This window comes from Entelurus aequoreus, linkage group LG17 (genome assembly GCF_033978785.1).
Source record: "Entelurus aequoreus isolate RoL-2023_Sb linkage group LG17, RoL_Eaeq_v1.1, whole genome shotgun sequence".
NCBI classification, from domain to species: domain Eukaryota; kingdom Metazoa; phylum Chordata; class Actinopteri; order Syngnathiformes; family Syngnathidae; genus Entelurus; species Entelurus aequoreus.
The window spans coordinates 21,726,229-21,746,228 of record NC_084747.1 but is presented as its reverse complement, the minus strand read 5'-3'; the positions used below and the strand labels follow the sequence as shown (position 1 = coordinate 21,746,228).

Genomic DNA, 20,000 nt, shown 5'->3' with positions numbered 1-20,000 from the left:
TGCTGCATTCACAACCAACAAATTCTCCCACTTGGAGAAATAAGGCTGACAATATGAAGTATTTATTTTTCTAAAAAGAGTATAATTCTGTTTTCTTACGTGTAGGCGCACAACACACCTGGGCAAATTAAAACACCTGCGGCCCGTTAAGCTTTTCAATCTGAAAAGATTTCCCCTCGGAGTAAACGGAGCGCTTGGTTTTAAGTCACTTTCCCTCGCTTCTCGGCGTGGGTTGAAGAGCACACTGCTGTGTTTGGATGGAGACAGGTGTGGACAATATTGTCCAATTCAGTGTTTTTCGACCTTTTTTTGAGCCGAGGCACAGTTTTTGCGTTGAAAAAATGCGGAGGCACGACACCAGCAGAAATCATTAAAAAACGAAACTCAGTTGACAGTAAAAAGTCGTTGTCGCAATTTTGGGTTTGACTTTAAAGCATAACCAAGCATGCATCACTATAGCTCTTGTCTCAAAGTAGGTGTACTGTCACCACCTGTCACATCACACCCTGACTTATTTGGACTTTTTTGCTGTTTTCCTGTGTGTAGTGTTTTACTTCTTGTCTTGCGCTCCTATTTCGGTGGCTTTTTTTCTTTTTTCGGTATTTTCCTGTAGCAGTTTCATGTCTTCCTTTGAGCGATATTTCCCGCATCTACTTTGTTTTAGCCATCAAGACTATATCAGTTGTTTTCATCCTTCTTTGTGGGGAGATGGTTGATTGTCATGTCATGTTGGGATGTACATTGTCTTTGCTCCACAGTAAGTCTTTGCTGTCGTCCAGCATTGTTTTTGTTTACTTTGTAGACAGTTCAGTTTTAGTTTCGTTCTGCATAGCCTTCCCTAAACTTCAATGCCTTTTCTTAGGGGCACTCACCTTTTGTTTATTTTAGGTTTAAGCATTAGACACCTTTTTACCTGCACACTGCCTCCCGCTGTTTCCGACATCTACAAAGCAATTAGCTACCGGCTGCCACCTACTGATATGGAAGAGTATTACACGGTTACTCTGCCGAGCTCTAGACAGCACCGACACTCAACAACAACAACACATCATTTGCAGACTATAATTCCTGGTTTGCAAAAATTCTCGCTTAGGGTGCGAGAGTTCCTGGGGTTCAAATCCCGGACGAGCCCTTCTTTATTTAAATATTTAATGTCAAGTTCACCAACTCTTTTGGAGCATCAAATCCAGTTTGCAGTCTCATGTGTAAGTAAATCCATATTATACAAATAGTTCTGGAGATAAACTACATGAATAATTTTTATGCTCAGTCTTTTGCATTATAGCTCAGGGGTGGGCAAGCTACGGCCCGCGGGCCACATCTGGCCCGTTGGTCCCTTTAATCCGGCCCGCCAAATATGAAAACAGAATTGGGCAAAGATCTGTTTTGAGAATTGCCACAACAAAACGTGTACTAGACTTGGACGCACTGGCAACAAATTGTGATCAACAACACCCCTCCCACTAAAAGAGAATGTAAGTGTTAACCCTTTTAATACCGTTTCTTTGATATGATATTGTTGAAAATAGATGTGTTATGATTATAGCAGCCCATGTTTGAGTAGTCTACTCTTAGTTCCAACACATGTGATATGTTTTATGATGCATCATGTGCCCGCCCTTCCAACTCATATTTTGCTGTGTTTGTTGCATTGTTGTTGCGTTTCGCTTGATTGTAAAATATGTGGATGGAGAGGGGGGGTGACGTTCATATGTTGTCAATATTCAGTGTTTTATCCTTCATAGTTAATATTGTAAATCCCACATTCTTTATTTTCATGTACATTCTGAGTGTGTCATTCAGTAAAAAAAATTTTTTTTAAATTCTATTCCGTTTTTTCAGGCAGTCTGTCATAACGTTTTTAGCATTCAATCAGACGTTATTGTGAAGTTTTGTATTAGTGTTCTTAAAAATAGATATACCGGCCTCCAGACACATTTTTTTCTCAAAATTTGGCCCTCCGAGTCAAAATAATTGCCCAGGCCTGTATTAGGCTGTTCTATATTTTGTTTTTTTATTAATCTTTTTATTTTTTAATATACTGTAGCACTTTGAGGTTGTTAGCTCAATGTAAAGCGCTTTTACAAATAAAATCCATTACAGTGTTACTCTTCAAACTGTTGTGCAATGTTAGTGGCCAAAAAATATTAAATATACTTGTTAAATAAAAACCTTTTGCCTTGTTTTTGATGAATACCTGGGCCTACCACACGCCTGTATTTCAATGTTGGGTCATTTTCTGAGCTTGTACCTGGTGGGGAAAGTTTAAGAAACGCTGCAATAGAATATAGCACAAATAACTAGGGCTGTCCGATAATTGCTGATATCCGATATTCCGATATTGTCCAACTCTTTAATTACCGATACCGATATCAACCGATACGTATATATACAGTCGTGGAATTAACACATTATCATGCCTAATTTGGACAACCAGGTATGGTGAAGATAAGGTCCTTTTTAAAAATATTAATAAAATAAGATCAATAAATTAAAAACATTTTCTTGAATAAAAAAGAAAGTAAAACAATATAAAAACAGTTACATAGAAACTAGTAATTAATGAAAAGGAGTCAAATTAACTGTTAAATTAAACTGTTAAAAATTCCTAGTTTGTGAACCCGTTCTCAAACAATGGCAATAAAACTATTCTGATTCTAAAGGTTAGTACTCTTAGTAGGGTTGGGTATCGAGTATCGATTGGAACCGGGACTAACTTTCCGATTCTCCCGGAATCGTTCAAAAGTTTAAATATCGATTCCTATTTTCGATACCAGTCCGCCGACCGGAAAAAAATATGTCCGCCGAACCGGAAGAAGAAGCCGCTGAACACCAACGAAGAAGCGCCCACCGCTGGAAGTGTTAGCATAGCCGAGCGAGTCAGTCAAGCTCAAGCATGGATAGCGGGCGTCGGCGGTTGAAAGTGTGGCTTTACTTTACAAAAAAAAAATGAAATAACCGCGAAATAACAGAGCTCCATGTCCATCAAGAAAGGAGTGGAGAGAGAGCTGCAGATGTACCAGAACGTTCCACCGATACTTATGTCTGACGACCCTGCTGCATGGTGGTGGTCCGGTGGAACCAACAAAAGACTTATCCTTTGCTGTCATATCGCGCTTTCTCCTATTTATGCGTTTCTTCTTGTTTATTTGCTTTTCTGCACCAGGTTAGCCCATCAGTGGGAGCACGGTAACATTTTTAAGTACCTGCAGCATCATACACTTGTGTGTGTAAATGTGTTTTCATGAGGTTTCCTGCAGCATCATACACTTGTGTGTGTAAATGTGTTTTCATGAGGTTTCCTGCAGCATCATACACTTATGTGTAAAGGTGTTTTCATGAGGTTTCCTGCAGCATCATACACTTATGTGTAAATGTGTTTTCATGAGGTTTCCTGCAGCATCATACACTTATGTGTAAATGTGTTTTCATGAGGTTTCCTGCAGCATCATACACTTGTGTGTAAAGGTGTTTTCATGAGGTTTCCTGCAGCATCATACACTTATGTGTAAATGTGTTTTCATGAGGTTTTCAAAAATAAAGCTCTCTTGAGGAAAGTGTACCCCTGGGAAAATGTATTCATAATTTATAATATTTATATTCAAGTTCATATATTTGATATTTATATTCTAGTTGAAAACAGCCCTGTGAGGAATTTATAGTAAAGTTCATAAAAAGTTAATAGAATTAAAATTGATGGAGAATGTCAGACTATTTCATTCAGAAAGACTGTAGGTTAGCTAGCTCATTTAAAATATCCAAAAAAATTTTTTGACCCCGCCTCTTAAAAGAACCGGAACCGAGAATCGTCAGGAATCGGAATCGAAACAAAGAATCGGAATCGGAATTGTTCGAATTCAAACGATACCCAACCCTAACTCTTAGTGGACCAGCAACACGCACAATCATGTGTGCTTACGGACTGTATCCTTTGCAGACTGTATTGATATTAGGGCTGCAACTAACGATTAATTTGATAATCGATTAATCTGTCGATTATTACTTCGATTAATAATCGGATAAAAGAGACAAACTACATTTCTATCCTTTCCAGTATTTTATTGGAAAAAAAACCAGCATACTGGCACCATACTTATTTTGATTATTGTTTCTCAGCTGTTTGTACATGTTGCAGTTTATAAATAAAGGTTTATTAAAAAGATAAAATAAAATAAAAATGCCTCTGCGCATGCGCATAGCATAGATCCAACGAATCGATGACTAAATTAATCGGCAACTATTTTTATAATCGATTTTAATCGATGAGTTGTTGCAGCCCTAATTGATATATAATGTAGGAAGCAGAATATTAATAACAGAAAGAAACAACCCTTTTGTGTGAATGAGTGTGAATGGGGGAGGGAGGTTTTTTGGGTTGGTGCACTAATTGTAAGTGTATCTTGTGTTTTGTATGTTGATTTAATAAAATAAAAAAATAAAAAAATACAATAAAATAAAAAAACGATACCGATCATTTCCGATGTTATCGGACATCTCTACCAATAACTACAGTTATTTATGAAGTGATGTCACAATAGTGATGTCATAATAGTGATGTCATAATAATGATTTCATAATAATGTACAACTTAGAGAGTGGACAGTATTCCATTGATAGCTAGCGAGCTAGCACTGCTAGCTCCAACTGGGTTAGCCACACGCTTTGTTCATGTTTTTGACCAAGTATTTCTTTATTTCAACAACTTTCATTCACTTCTTTTTCTTTTCCTCACTTGTTTCCTTCCCGTTATAGGAAAAAAAACGAAGTTATGTCCATTTCGAGCTATAAGCTAATGCTAGCAAGTAAGACCGGAAGTTGTGCGCCAACTAGCGGCGGCAAGCTCGTTGCTGTATTGTTCAAATGTTCACAAACAATACTTCTTCTTTTTTTTTTTTGATTGCCTGAAATGTTTTGTCGTGTTTTTTTGTGATTATAATTGCGACTAGTAAAAAAAAAAAAAAGGCAACAATCGCAAACATATTTAAATATGGGCTCGATAGGAGCAGTCGTCATCAAAACGTGCTTCGTGACGCAGTAGAAAGCTAATTAATGAACAAAAGAGGGGGTAAAAAACAATTAATGAGCAGGCTTACCGGGTCCGGTTCCGTAGGAAGATGAGTTTGATGAGCGGGTGTGTAAAATGAACCAGCCCGCTCTTGGCTATGCTGGTGACCCGCAGCCGGTGGTCCAGAATGTGCAGGTCCATGTTCTGGTCCCGCGGGCCTGCATGCGGCGGAGAGGAGGACAAATAAAGGTTTCCTTTTACAAACGGGTGTCAAAAAGGTGATGAAAAGTTCGCAAACTCCGAGCTGAAAACCCGCAAAAACATCCGACGTAATCCAAGACCCGCCTTTCGTGCAACCACGGTATTTGCTGGACGACAGGGGGGCGTGGTCTAACGAGGACGCGCCCCCTTCTTAAAGCTACAGTTGCATGCATGTTGAACGCGGCTGGCGTTTAGCCGGAAATAGAACTTTTACTTCCGTTCCCGGAGCGTTACCTTCAAAATAAAAGGCACTTCATAATAATAATAATAATGGATTACATTTTATATCGCGCTTTTCTATTATTAGATACTCAAAGCGGTCACAGAGAAGTGACGTTTTACAAAAATTGTTTTTTTGAGGTCTCATAATAGATTTTAAAGTGAAATAAAGGGACACAAATACACATACTTTGATTGATTGATTGATTGATTGAATTTTGTATTAGTAGATTGCACAGTACAGTACATATTCCATACAATTGACCACTAAATGGTAACAGCAGGCCTGGCCCTAACCAATCTGGCGCCCTAGGCAAGATTTTAGGTGGCGCCCCCCACCCCCACATCGGCAGTGAAGTGTATATACTCACAAGAAACCGAATAGCTTTGTCTTTGACCTTTTTTTTTTACTTAAAGAAAGCAAATTAACATATTATATGAGAATGTTATGTTATGATTATCTTTAACCGAATCGCAGCAGTGCTCAAATTAAAAAACAGCATTCCCTCTCATGTGATATTGCTTAATTAACATTAATGATGTGCACTTTAACAACTGGGCTTACAACTATACCTAATATATAAAGGGGTGGAAAAGTGACTATTACCTGCAGGGCAAACATTAGCTAACCAGAAGGCAATAACAATGTCAACAGAAAACACCTGCTTAAAAGATCTAATACAAATGTCCCTGAGGAATGTAAGGTGGGAGTACTGTAATTACCTAACGTTACATTATTATTTTCCATAACAATTTAGCCCCCTCCACAATATTAACCCGACGTTAAAACAGAACTAGCTATTTATTGATTAGCAATTGCCGAATCATGTAACATTAGCTTAATGCTAAAAAGCCAGGTGACTATCACATTCTGTAACAGACAAATAATTTCATGTAGGCTAACGTTACATACCTGCTACCTCTGTCTTTTTCTCGTTCCTCCTCTTCTTTTCTCTTTTTTCTTCCCTGGGCACCTGACAGTTTTGGCCGTTTTGACATCTTGTGTTGATTTTTTGATGTGGTAACTTGTAAGAGTCATGATACGGGTAGGGAGGGGGCGCACCGTGCGGAGGGATGGGGGGGCGTAATGTTGTAACAAATGGGGGGGGGGGGGGGCACGGTGCAGTTCACCTCTACCACCTGTTCCCTCCCCTCCAAGTAAGATTGCATCCAGCTCGATGAGGTCATGCCGCAGTATTTGCCCGCGTCCACCTCATATTTGATGTGGTCGCTCAGATAGAGAAGGCATGTGTTACTGGAGTGGTTAGTTCTGAAGCCGGATTGGAATGTGTACATGAGTTTATTAGTGGCAAGGTAACTATCCACCTGTTCATAAACTATTTTTTCCATTACTTTCGAAAAGGAACTGAGAATAGAAACAGGTCGGTAGTTGCCAGGTTCTAATTTGTTTCCATACGTAGTTTATACACTACCGTTCAAAAGTTTGGGGTCACCCAAACAATTTAGTGGAATATCCTTCATTTCTAAGAACAAGAATAAACTGTCGCGTTTCAGATGAAAGTTCTCTTTTTCTGGCCATTTTGAGCGTTTAATTGACCCCACAAATGTGATGCTCCAGAAACTCAATCTGCTCAAAAGGAAGGTCAGTTTTGTAGCTTCTGCAACGAGCTAAAGTGTTTTCAGATGTGTGAACATGATTGATTAGCCTTCTGAGCCAATGAGCAAACACATTGTACCATTAGAACACTGGAGTGATAGTTGCTGGAAATGGGCCTCTATACACCTATGTAGATATTGCACCAAAAAGCAGACATTTGCAGCTAGAATAGTCATTTACCACATTAGCAATGTATAGAGTGTATTTCTGTAAAGTTAAGACTAGTTTAAAGTTATCTTCATTGAAAAATAAGGACATTTTAATGTGACCCCAAACTTTTGTATGTATGTCTGCATTGGCTTATTTTCATTGCAGTTATTTTGATTTGACTAAATAGTGTGTGGATGTTGTCTGTCTATCTGTGTTGGCCCTGTGATGAGGTGGCGACTTGTCCAGGGTGTACCCTGCCTTCCGCCCGAATGCAGCTGAGATAGGCTCCAGCACCCCCTGAGATCCCAAAAGGGACAAGCGGTAGAAAATGGATGAATGGATGGATGTATGTCTGCATTGGCTTATTTTCATTGCAATTATTTTGATTTGACTAAATAGTGTGTGGATGTTGTCTGTCTATCTGTGTTGGCCCTGCGATGAGGTGGCGACTTGTCCAGGGTGTACCCCTGCCTTCCGCCCGAATGCAGCTGAGATAGGCTACAGCACCCCCCACCACCACAAAAGGGACAAGCGGTAGAAAATGGATGGATGAAAGGATGGATAAGTAGTACTGCCTCTTCAACTGTATATTTACTTGTTGTATTTCATTGGATTATTGATTAAGGATTCAATGACCTACATTTCTGGCATTTTAGTTTTCTAACAGATTTATTGTACAAACCCCGTTTCCATATGAGTTGGGACATGGTGTTAGATGTAAATATAAACAGAATACAATGATTTGCAAATCCTTTTCAAGCCATATTCAATTGAATGCACTACAAAGACAACATATTTGATGTTCAAACTCATAAACTTAATTTTTTTTGGCAAATAATAATGAACTTAGAATTTCATGGCTGCAACACGTGACAAAGTAGTTGGGAAAGGGCATGTTCACCACTGTGTTACATGGCCTTTCCTTTTAACAACACTCAGTAAAGGTTTGGGAACTGAGGAGACACATTTTTGAAGCTTCTCAGGTGGAATTCTTTCCCATTCTTGTTTGATGTACAGCTTAAGTTGTTCAACAGTCCGGGGGTCTCCCTTCTGCTATTTTAGGCTTCATAATGCGCCACACATTTTCAATGGGAGACAGGTCTGGACTACAGGCAGGCCAGTCTAGTACCCGCACTCTTTTACTATGAAGCCACGCTGTTGTAACACGTGGCTTGGCATTGTCTTGCTGAAATAAGCAGGGGCGTCCATGGTAACGTTGCTTGGATGGCAACATATATTGCTCCAAAAGCTGTATGTACCTTTCAGCATTAATGGTGCCTTTGTGGCAAATGCAAGAAACACAGCGTTGTTTCTTTGAGGTCTTTATTGTAAGACTGCCAACATAAGAATGCACAATAAAACACAATATGCACTTTTATAGTGTGCCAAAGAAGGTACATAAAACCACACCCATTCTGCTGAGTGTGAGCATGGTCCTAGTGCCCGCCACACAGCCCCCCCCCCCGAACACCCAGACAGCAAGTTATGGGGAAAAAGAAAACCTGTCAGGGGGCCTCACTCGCCTGCCGTAACGGCTACAATGTCCATCCCGCGAAGCGGGTGTGCCTTGTGGAGCAGAACAAACATCAGGGTCCGGGGGAGGCGAAAGACATTCAACCCGAACAGATTTTGGGGGGCGACCTCGGCGGGGGGCAGTATTTCTTCACCTGCAACACAATGCGCCGGTTTAAGTCTGTCCAGAGAAACGCATTCCCTGCGCCCGCCCATATCCAGCACAAAGTTTTTAGGACCGCGTTCCAGCACCCTAAATGGGCCATCGTAAGGCGGTTGGAGGGGCGAACGGTGGGCGTCGTGACGTACGAAGACAAAACGGGCAGATTTAAGCTCCGATGGCACAAACGACTTAGGGAAACAGTGGTGAATCGGGCCGGGAGCCAAGGACCCCCTCGACAAAAAGGGAAACGGTCGCGGGGTACAACCCTCAGGTAAAAATTCCCCCGGAACGCGGAGTGGCTGACCGAACACCAATTCAGCGGGGGCCGCTGCAAGATCCTCTTTAGGGGCTGAGCGCAACCCGAGCATAACCCAAGGTAAACGGTCAATCCAATTGCTCTCAACGAGCGCCGCACGCAAAGCCGCCTTAAGCGACCGGTGAAAACGTTCACATAAGCCGTTAGCTTGGGGATGGTAGGCTGTAGTACGGTGCACCTGCACACCCAAGGACTGGGCCAACGCTGACCAAAGCTCTGACACAAACTGGGATCCCCTGTCCGAGGTGATATCAGACGGCGTGCCAAAACGCGCAACCCAGGCTGACAGAAACGCGCGAGCAACGTCTACCGAGGCACTGGAGGAAAGAGGAACCGCTTCCGGCCATCTGGTGGTACGATCTACCATCGTTAGCAAATGTGTATAACCCTGCGACGGAGGGAGGGGGCCAACTAAGTCTACATGCACGTGGTCAAACCGCCTGACCGGAATCGGAAATGGTTCGAGGGCCGCCTTTGTGTGCCGGTGGACCTTGGCGCGCTGACATGCCACGCATGCGGCTGCCCACTGCCTAACATCCTTCCTAAGGCCAGGCCAAACAAACTTGGCACCAACCAACTTGACGGAAGCCCGAACGCCAGGGTGCGACAGGGAGTGTATTGCGTCAAAAACCCGGCGGCGCCAGTCTACCGGAACAACCGGCCGAGGGCGGCCAGTGGAAACATCGCAGAGGAGGGCGGGACCGCCATCCTGAACTACCACCTCCTCGAGCACTAACGCTGTAGCGTCAGTTTTGAGTGCGCGGATGTCGGGGTCGTCGGGCTGGTCAGCGGCCATTCCCGAAAAATCTAAACCGAGCTGCACGGGGCACACGAGTACGCGTGAGAGACAGTCAGCCACAGGGTTGGCCTTACCGGCCACACGCTGAATGTCCGTAGTGAACTCAGAGATGGCCGACAAGTGACGCTGCTGACGGGCTGACCAAGGCTCTGTGACCTTTGACATGGCAAACGTCAGGGGTTTGTGGTCAACAAAAGCCGTGAAGGACCGACCTTCCAACAGAAAACGAAAATGGCGTGTTGCAAGATACAGTGCCAACAACTCTCGGTCAAATACACTGTACTTCCGCTCGTTATCTCAGTTGGTTCCTCTTTTGCGTGAAACCAATGTGGCAAATGCAAGAAACACAGCGTTGTTTCTTTGAGGTCTTTATTGTAAGACTGCCAACATAAGAATGCACAATAAAACACAATATGCACTTTTATAGTGTGCCAAAGAAGGTACATCAAACCACACCCATTCTGCTGAGTGTGAGCATGGTCCTAGTGCCCGCCACACCTTCACAGATGTGTAAGTTACCCATGTCTTGGGCACTAATACACCCCCATACCATCACACATGCTGCCTTTTACACTTTGCGCCTAGAACAATCCGGATGGTTCTTTTCCTCTTTGGTCCGGAGGACACGATGTCCACAGTTTCCAAAAACAATTTGAAATGTGGACTTGTCAGACCACAGAACACTTTTCCACTTTGTATCAGTCCATCTTAGATGAGCTCAGGCCCAGCGAAGCCGACGGCGTTTTTGGGTGTTGTTGATAAACATGTTTTCGCCTTGCATAGGAGAGTTTGAACTTGCACTTACAGATGTAGCGACCAACTATAGTTACTGACAGTGGGTTTCTGAAGTGTTCCTGAGCCCATGTGGTGATATCCTTTACACACTGATGTGGCTTGTTGATGCAGTACAGCCTGAGGGATGGAAGGTCACGGGCTTAGCTGCTTACGTGCAGTGATTTCTCCACATTCTCTCAACCCTTTGATGATATTACGGAGCGTAGATGGTGAAATCCCTAAATTCCTTGCAATAGCTGCTCGCGAACGAACCGAGTCTTTTGAACGATGAGACCCGATTCGCAGTTTTTATGCATGGAAAATATAGTCACGCAACAGCCGGACAAATGGACTAGAAAATGAATCAGAGTCCACTAAAACAGCAGCATTTGTATTCACTCATTTTTAAAAAAATAATTTTTACTTTGAAATGTTTTCATTTGTATTTTCATCCACTTGTCTGGTGAACGATTCTGTCATGTAAAGTCATCCGAGCGCACACCCGCCAGGCAGTACAACCAAGTCCAAGTTCTCGCGTGTTAAACATACTTGGCTAATGAAGTGGATTCATTCACTCGTATTATGTTTTGCATATTTTCATATTCATCTTGGAGAAAGCAAACCATCAAGTTTAAGTAAACAGTGGTATCTCCGTTTGAGCACGTAATAAGATAAGGCCCCTTAGTTTGATATTCGCAGGTGGATTGGATCACCTCTCGTAGGAAAAGAGGCCCTAATTGGGACTTCGGAATGCAAAAGTGATAGCGCTATCCTTGAGAAGAGACTACCTGTCTCGCGCTAGAACTCTGACTCAAATTAGTCATGCATTTAGCTGCCCTTAACTACTATCCGCACTTCCAATTGTAATTAGTAATCTCTGCCTGTGTGACCGTGCTTCATCAAATTTGCGTTAAGAAATATATTTATGTACTTTGTTCTAAATGTAGTCTTGTTTTCAAACTGTTGTACAGAGTTGATATATTTTTCCCAACATTAAAGTATGATTTAGTATGTCACACTAGTTTTAACAATACTACATATAATACTACATGTACATTTTTCACAGCGCTTCACTTTTTCCACATTTTGCTATCTTACGGTCTTCTTCCAAAAGGCAAAACATTCATTTTCGTCCTGAAAATTCTACAGACAATACCCCCAGTCCTCTTTGCAGCGCCTCTCAAACTCGCATCAGATTGGATGGAAAGCGTTGGTTTTCATCCAAGATGTCTCTGTGCATTGCTGCATTCATCTTTCCCTCTATCCTGGCTAGTTCCTGCCGCTGAAAACCATCCCCACACCATGATGCCGTCACCGCCATGCTTCCCTGTGGGGGATGGTATTGTCCTGGTGATGAGCGGTGGCTGCTTTCTTCTAAACATGATGCCAAAGACTTCAATCTTAGTCTCATCAGACCAGAGAATTTAGTTCCTCTACGGTCTAAGAGTCTTCCAGGTGCATTTTGGCAAACTTTTTACTAAGAAATGTCTTCCGTCTGGCCAATATAACCACGATTGGTGGTTTGCTGCAGAGATGGTTGTCCTTCTGGAAGGTTCTCTCTCTACAGAGGAATGCTGTAGCATCAGTTTTGGACCAGATTACTATCAAAAAGTGTAAGTTTAAAGGCCTACTGAAATGAAATTTTTTTATTCAAACGGGGATAGCAGATCCATTCTATGTGTCATACTTGATCATTTCGCGATATTGCCATATTTTTGCTGAAAGGATTTAGTAGAGAACATTGACGATAAAGTTCGCAACTTTTGGTCGCTGATAAAAAAAAGCCTTGCCTGTACCGGAAGTAGCGTGACGTCACAGGTTGAAAGGCTCCTCACATTTTCCTATTGTTTTCAACGCAGCTAGAGCGATTCGGACCGAGAAAGCGACGATTACCCCATTAATTTGAGCGAGGATGAAAGATTTGTGGATGAGGAACGTTAGAGGGAAGGACTAGAATGCAGTGCAAGACATATCTTTTTTCGCTCTGACCGTAACTTAGGTACAAGCCGGCTCATTGGATTCCACACTTTCTCCTTTTTCTATTGTGGATCACGGATTTGTATTTCAAACCACCTGGGATACTATATCCTCTTGAAAATGAGAGTCGAGAACGCGAAATGGACATTCACAGTGACTTTTATCTCCACGACAATACATCGGTGAAGCTCTTTAGCTACGGAGCTAACGTGATAGCATCGTGCTTAACTGCAGATAGAAACAAAAGAAATAAACCCCTGACTGGAAGGATAGATAGAAGATCAACAATACTATTAAACCATGGACATGTAACTACACGGTTAATGCTTTCCAGCCTGGCGAAGCTTAACAATGCTGTGCTAACGACGCCATTGAAGCTAACTTAGCAACCGGACCTCACAGGCAGCTACAACCCTAAACTAACACCCTCCCCGGATTGCTAATAATCAAATGTAAACAATCAAATGCAGATACTTTTTCTTTTTCTTATGCCTTCTGATCTCTCTCTCTCTCTCTCTCTCTCTCTCTATGTCCACTACTTGATGTCCATACCCCCCCCCCCCACACCCCTGATTGTAAATAATGTAAATAATTCAATGTGATTATCTTGTGTGATGACTGTATTATGATGATAGTATATATGATAGTATATATCTGTATCATGAATCAATTTAAGTGGACCCCGACTTAAACAAGTTGAAAAACTTATTCGGGTGTTACCATTTAGTGGTCAATTGTACGGAATATGTACTTCACTGTGCAACCTACTAATAAAAGTCTCAATCAATCAATCAATCAATCAAAACAGAGCTGTGCTAAAAACATTAGCTCTCCACCTACGCCAGCCAGCCCTCATCTGCTCATCAACACCCGTGCTCACCTGCGTTCCAGCGATCGACGGTGCGACGAAGGACTTCACCCGATCACAGATGCGGTCGGCGAGACGGAGGAAGTTAAGGTGAGTTTGGCGGCTAGCGCGTCTGCTATCCATGTCTGTCCTCCTGGTTGTGTTGCTGCAGCCAGCCGCTAATACACCGATCCCACCTACAGCTTTCTTCTTTGCAGTCTCCATTGTTCATTGAACAAATTGCAAAAGTTTCACCAACACAGATGTCCAGAATACTGTGGAATTTTGACATGAAAACAGAGTTTTTTGTCTAGGATTCAATGTGTCCGCATACTTCCCGTTTCAACCATTGACGTCACGCGCATACGTCATCATACATAGACGTTTTCAACCGGAAGTTTCGCGGGAAATGTAAAATGTCACTTTATAAGTTAACCCGGCCGTATTGGCATGTGTTGCAATGTTAAGATTTCATCATTGATATATAAACTATCAGACTGCGTGGTCGCTACTAGTGGCTTTCAGTAGGCCTTTAAGAGCAACAAAAAGGTGAAAAGAAGGTGGGGTCTCTCCCTGCTTTTATTTTGACGGACATTTTAGTGGTAAAAGTGAGCGACTGTGCCTTCGTTTTGAAAATGGAGCACAGGTCATGATTAAAAACCCCCCCCCCCCCGACACAAATCATGTTCGATTTTATTACACAAACAAATGGGAGACTCTCATTGGCTGATAGGTCGTCCTGGTGTACCTAATGTTGTGGCCAATGAGTAGAGGTAGGTTGACCAAAGTCTTCACTGCAACGGAGAACTGCGGGTGGGAATCATTATTCTGGACTCCATGCTCCTGATGAGAGGCACTGCAACAACGGACGTTAAACATTACCAACACAAACACAACACCCGTGTGTGTGTTCTTGTATTTCTAGCCTTCTTGAGACATCACCAAGGAAAAGTAGCTTCCATATGAGGAGGTGTGAACAAGTTAGGACTGAAATCATGGTCCCAATAACATTGCATCTAATAGACAATGTCTCATTTGCACCCCTAGTGGTGAAAATCTATCAAAATGAGTGTGGTCCCCTCTGGTCAACATATGAAATAACAAGTGTGTATAAGAAATTGAAGTGCTCCCCTTCTGGTCAACATATGAAATAACAAGTACGTGTAAAAATGTGAAGTGCTCCCCCTCTGGTCAACATATGAAATAACAAGTGCGTGTAAAAAATGTGAAGTGCTCCCCCTCTGGCCAACATATGAAATAACAAGTGTGTGTAAAAATGTGAAGTGTGCCCCCTCTGGTCAACATATGAAATAACAAGTGCGTGTAAAAATGTGAAGTGCTCCCCCTCTGGCCAACATATGAAATAACAAGTGTGTGTAAAAATGTGAAGTGTGCCCCCTCTGGTCAACATATGAAATAACAAGTGCGTGTAAAAATGTGAAGTGCTCCCCCTCTGGTCAACATATGAAATAACAAGTGCGTGTAAAAATGTGAAGTGCTCCCCCTCTGGCCAACATATGAAATAACAAGTGTGTGTAAGAAATTGAAGTGCTCCCCCTCTGGTCAACATATGAAATAACAAGTGTGTATAAAAATGTGAAGTGCTCCCCCTCTGGTCAGCATATGAAATAACAAGTGTGTGTAAAAATGTGAAGTGCGCCCCCTCTGGTCAACATGTGTAATAACAAGTATGTGTAAAAATGTGGAGTGCTCCCCCTCTGGCCAACATATGAAATAACAAGTGTGTGTAAGAAATTGAAGTGCTCCCCCTCTGGCCAACATATGAAATAATAAAAAATAAAAGCAGTCTTTTTCTCACAACAATGTGTGGACTTTTTTTTTTTAATATAAAATTGGGAACAATTTTTCATCTTATTTCTGTTTCTGTTATATTGCAATATTTTCTCATTAAAATTATGACTTTTTATGTAAAATTATTGCTTTTTAATGCAAAATGGTGACATTTGTCATAAAATTGTGACGTTTATCACAATAGTGCCAATTTTTTTGTTGTGCTCGTAAAATAGTGACATGTTTTTTTGAGTAAAATTATGACTTTTGTCATCATTTTGCCAAGTAAAATTCCCGATCATCGTTATGATATTGCCAAAATTTGAAAGCTTTCTTATAAAATTGTGACTTTTGTCCAGTAAAATGACGACTCTTTTCATAAAATTGCCAAAATTGAAAGCTTTTCTTGTAAAGTTGCGACTGGTATTGATTACAATTTCAAATGTTATAATAATATTGCACAAATGTTCAGTTCTTCTTGTAAAATTTTGTAAAATGACCACTTTTATTATAATACTGCCAAAATTCTACATTTTTCTTGTGAAATTGTGACCTTTTTCTTGTGAAATTCCAACTAATTTTTCACAACAAGCTTTTTTATATGTGCATAGTATGTATATATTATTAATGTTGTAAATACACTTCTTTATATTTCTAGAAAGGCTGGTCCTAAAGAGGCAGGCATTATTCTGAGGTGTTAAGAAGGTAACAAATACAAGAATGTGTGTGTGTGTGTGTGTGTGTGTGTGTTCTTGTATTTCTACCTTTCTTGTTACATCAACAAGGAAAAGTAGCTTCCATATGAGGAGGTGTGAACAAGTGAATCAAAATGAGGGTGGTCCCAAAAAGGAGGGATTTTTCAAATTGACTGAGTGTCGCTTTTAAAAGTGCTCCCCCTCTGGTCAACATATGAAATAACAAGTGTGTGTAAAAATGTGAAGTGCTCCCCCTCTGGTCAACTTATGAAATCATTAAAAAAAAAAAACTAAAAGCAGTCTTTTTCTCACAATGTGTCGACTTTTTTCTTAGAAAATGGGGAACAATTTCTCATCTTATTTCCGTTTTTGTATTATTGCAATATTTTCTCGTAAAATGATGACTTTTTTTACGTAAAATTATTGCTTTTTAATGCAAAATGCTGACATTTGTCGTAGAATTGTGACGTTTATCACAATAGTGCCAATTTTTTTGTTGTGCTCGTAAAATAGTGACATTTTTTTTGAGTAAAATTCCCAATCATCGCTATGATATTGCCAAAATTTGAAAGCTTTCTTATAAAATTGTGACTTTTGTCCAGTAAAATGACGACTCTTTTCATAAAATTGCCAAAATTGAAAGCTTTTCTTGTAAAGTTGCGACTGTTATTGAGTAAAATTTCAAATATTATAATAATATTGCACAAATGTTCAGTTCTTCTTGTAAAATTTTGTAAAATGACAACTTTTATTATAATACTGCCAAAATGTTACGTTTTTCTTGTGAAATTGTGACCTTTATCTTGTGAAATTCCAACTAATTTTTCACAACAAGCTTTTTTTATATTTGCATAGTATGTATATATTATTAATGTTGTAAATACACTTCTTTATATAGTATATCTAGAAAAGGTGGTCCTAAAATGGTAGGCATTTTTCGGAGGTCTCAAGAAAGTAAATACAAGAATGTGTGTGTGTGTGTGTCTGTGTGTGTGCGTGTGTGTGTGTGTGTGTAGCTGGCCTACCGGTGTACTGCACGTTGGCGTCCCAGCCCTCCTTGAGCCAGGCCGCGTTCCTGGTTTCCTCTCGAGACTGGAGGTCTTCATAAGCTGCAACATGACAACAACAACAACAACAACAAGGTCTGTCCATCTAGTCAACTACAGTCCTTTTGAAAAAAAAAATATATATTTTTGATGACGTGGACAACATTTTCCTCTCCGGTCCTGTTGGTGGCGCTATTGCACGTTACAAAGAGAGCGCAAAGGCGTAAATAAGAACCGCACGCTCGTGGAGAAAGTTCATCCTGTTAACTCAGCGCTTGGCTTGGGAAATAATATTATATACAAACAAAACATTACCACTGGAATTTTGACGGGCCTGCTAGCTGTGCTGTGGACCTGACTTTTAAAGTCATTTTGATAGTAGGCTAATATAGCTAATATAGACACTTACATCATGTGTTGTCTTCATTATAACACTTATATAAGACTTTTAAAGTCATTTTGATAGTAGGCTAATATAGCTAATATAGACACTTACATCATGTGTTGTCTTTATTATAACACTTATATAAGACTTTTAAAGTCATTTTGATAGTAGGCTAATATAACTAATATAGACACTTACATCATGTGTTGTCTTCACTATAACACTTATATAAGACTTTTAAAGTCATTTTGATAGTAGGCTAATATAGCTAATATAGACACTTACATCATGTGTTGTCTTCATTATAACACTTATATAAGACTTTTAAAGTCATTTTGATAGTAGGCTAATATAGCTAATATAGACACTTACATCATGTGTTGTCTTTATTATAACACTTATATAAGACTTTTAAAGTCATTTTGATAGTAGGCTAATATAACTAATATAGACACTTACATCATGTGTTGTCTTCACTATAACACTTATATAAGACTTTTAAAGTCATTTTGATAGTAGGCTAATATAGCTAATATAGACACTTACATCATGTGTTGTCTTCATTATAACACTTATATAAGACTTTTAAAGTCATTTTGATAGTAGGCTAATATAGCTAATATAGACACTTACATCATGTGTTGTCTTCATTATAACACTTATATAAGACTTTTAAAGTCATTTTGATAGTAGGCTAATATAGCTAATATAGACACTTACATCATGTGTTGTCTTTATTATAACACTTATATAAGACTTTTAAAGTCATTTTGATAGTAGGCTAATATAACTAATATAGACACTTACATCATGTGTTGTCTTCACTATAACACTTATATAAGACTTTTAAAGTCATTTTGATAGTAGGCTAATATAGCTAATATAGACACTTACATCATGTGTTGTCTTCATTATAACACTTATATAAGACTTTTAAAGTCATTTTGATAGTAGGCTAATATAGCTAATATAGACACTTACATCATGTGTTGTCTTCATTATAACACTTATATAAGACTTTTAAAGTCATTTTGATAGTAGGCTAATATAGCTAATATAGACACTTACATCATGTGTTGTCTTTATTATAACACTTATATAAGACTTTTAAAGTCATTTTGATAGTAGGCTAATATAACTAATATAGACACTTACATCATGTGTTGTCTTCACTATAACACTTATATAAGACTTTTAAAGTCATTTTGATAGTAGGCTAATATAGACACTTACATCATGTGTTGTCTTCATAATAACACTTATATAAGACTTTTAAAGTCATTTTGATAGTAGTCTAATATAGCTGATATAGACACTTACATCATGTGTTGCCTTCATTATAACACTTATATAAGACTTTTAATTTCATTTTGATAGTAGGCTAATATAACTAATATAGACACTTACATCATGTGTTGCCTTCATTATAACACTTATATAAGACTTTTAAAGTCATTTTGATAGTAGGCTAATATAGACACTTACATCATGTGTTGCCTTCATTATAACACTTATATAAGACTTTTAAAGTCATTTTGATAGTAGGCTAATATAGACACTTACATCATGTGTTGCCTTCATTATAACACTTATATAAGACTTTTAAAGTCATTTTGATAGTAGGCTAATATAGACACTTACATCATGTGTTGTCTTCATTATAACACTTATATAAGACTTTTAAAGTCATTTTGATAGTAGGCTAATATAGCTAATATAGACACTTACATCATGTGTTGCCTTCATTATAACACTTATATAAGACTTTTAAAGTCATTTTGATAGTAGGCTAATATAGACACTTACATCATGTGTTGCCTTCATTATAACACTTATATAAGACTTTTAAAGTCATTTTGATAGTAGGCTAATATAGCTAATATAGACACTTACATCATGTGTTGTCTTCATTATAACACTTATATAAGACTTTTAAAGTCATTTTGATAGTAGGCTAATATAACTAATATAGACACTTACATCATGTGTTGCCTTCATTATAACACTTATATAAGACTTTTAAAGTAATTTTGATAGTAGGCTAATATAGCTAATATAGACACTTACATCATGTGTTGCCTTCATTATAACACTTATATAAGACTTTTAAAGTCATTTTGATAGTAGGCTAATATAACTAATATAGACACTTACATCATGTGTTGTCTTCATTATAACACTTATATAAGACTTTTAAAGTCATTTTGATAGTAGGCTAATATAGCTAATATAGACACTTACATCATGTGTTGTCTTCATTATAACACTTATATAAGACTTTTAAAGTCATTTTGATAGTAGGCTAATATAGCTAATATAGACACTTACATCATGTGTTGTCTTCATTATAACACTTATATAAGACTTTTAAAGTCATTTTGATAGTAGGCTAATATAGCTAATATAGACACTTACATCATGTGTTGTCTTCATTATAACACT

At 39.3% G+C, this 20,000-nt stretch overlaps 2 protein-coding genes across 2 annotated transcripts in view; both read right to left on the bottom strand.

Moving 5' to 3' along the window:
- The window catches only part of castor1 (cytosolic arginine sensor for mTORC1 subunit 1), a 30,645-nt gene extending 25,266 nt beyond the window's left edge, over positions 1–5,379 (bottom strand). The window contains exon 1 of the mRNA XM_062024126.1: positions 5,094–5,379. Within this exon, the coding sequence (XP_061880110.1) occupies positions 5,094–5,206 (113 nt within the window). The 5' untranslated portion in view covers positions 5,207–5,379. The remainder of the gene's footprint in view (positions 1–5,093) is intronic.
- Positions 5,380–13,401: 8,022 nt separating this feature from the next.
- The window catches only part of nipsnap1 (nipsnap homolog 1 (C. elegans)), a 7,612-nt gene continuing 1,013 nt past the window's right edge, over positions 13,402–20,000 (bottom strand). The window contains exons 5-6 of the mRNA XM_062024125.1: positions 17,153–17,237; positions 13,402–14,497 (exon numbers count right to left, since the gene is read on the bottom strand). Of these exons, the coding sequence (XP_061880109.1) occupies positions 14,433–14,497; positions 17,153–17,237 (150 nt within the window). The 3' untranslated portion in view covers positions 13,402–14,432. The remainder of the gene's footprint in view (positions 14,498–17,152; positions 17,238–20,000) is intronic.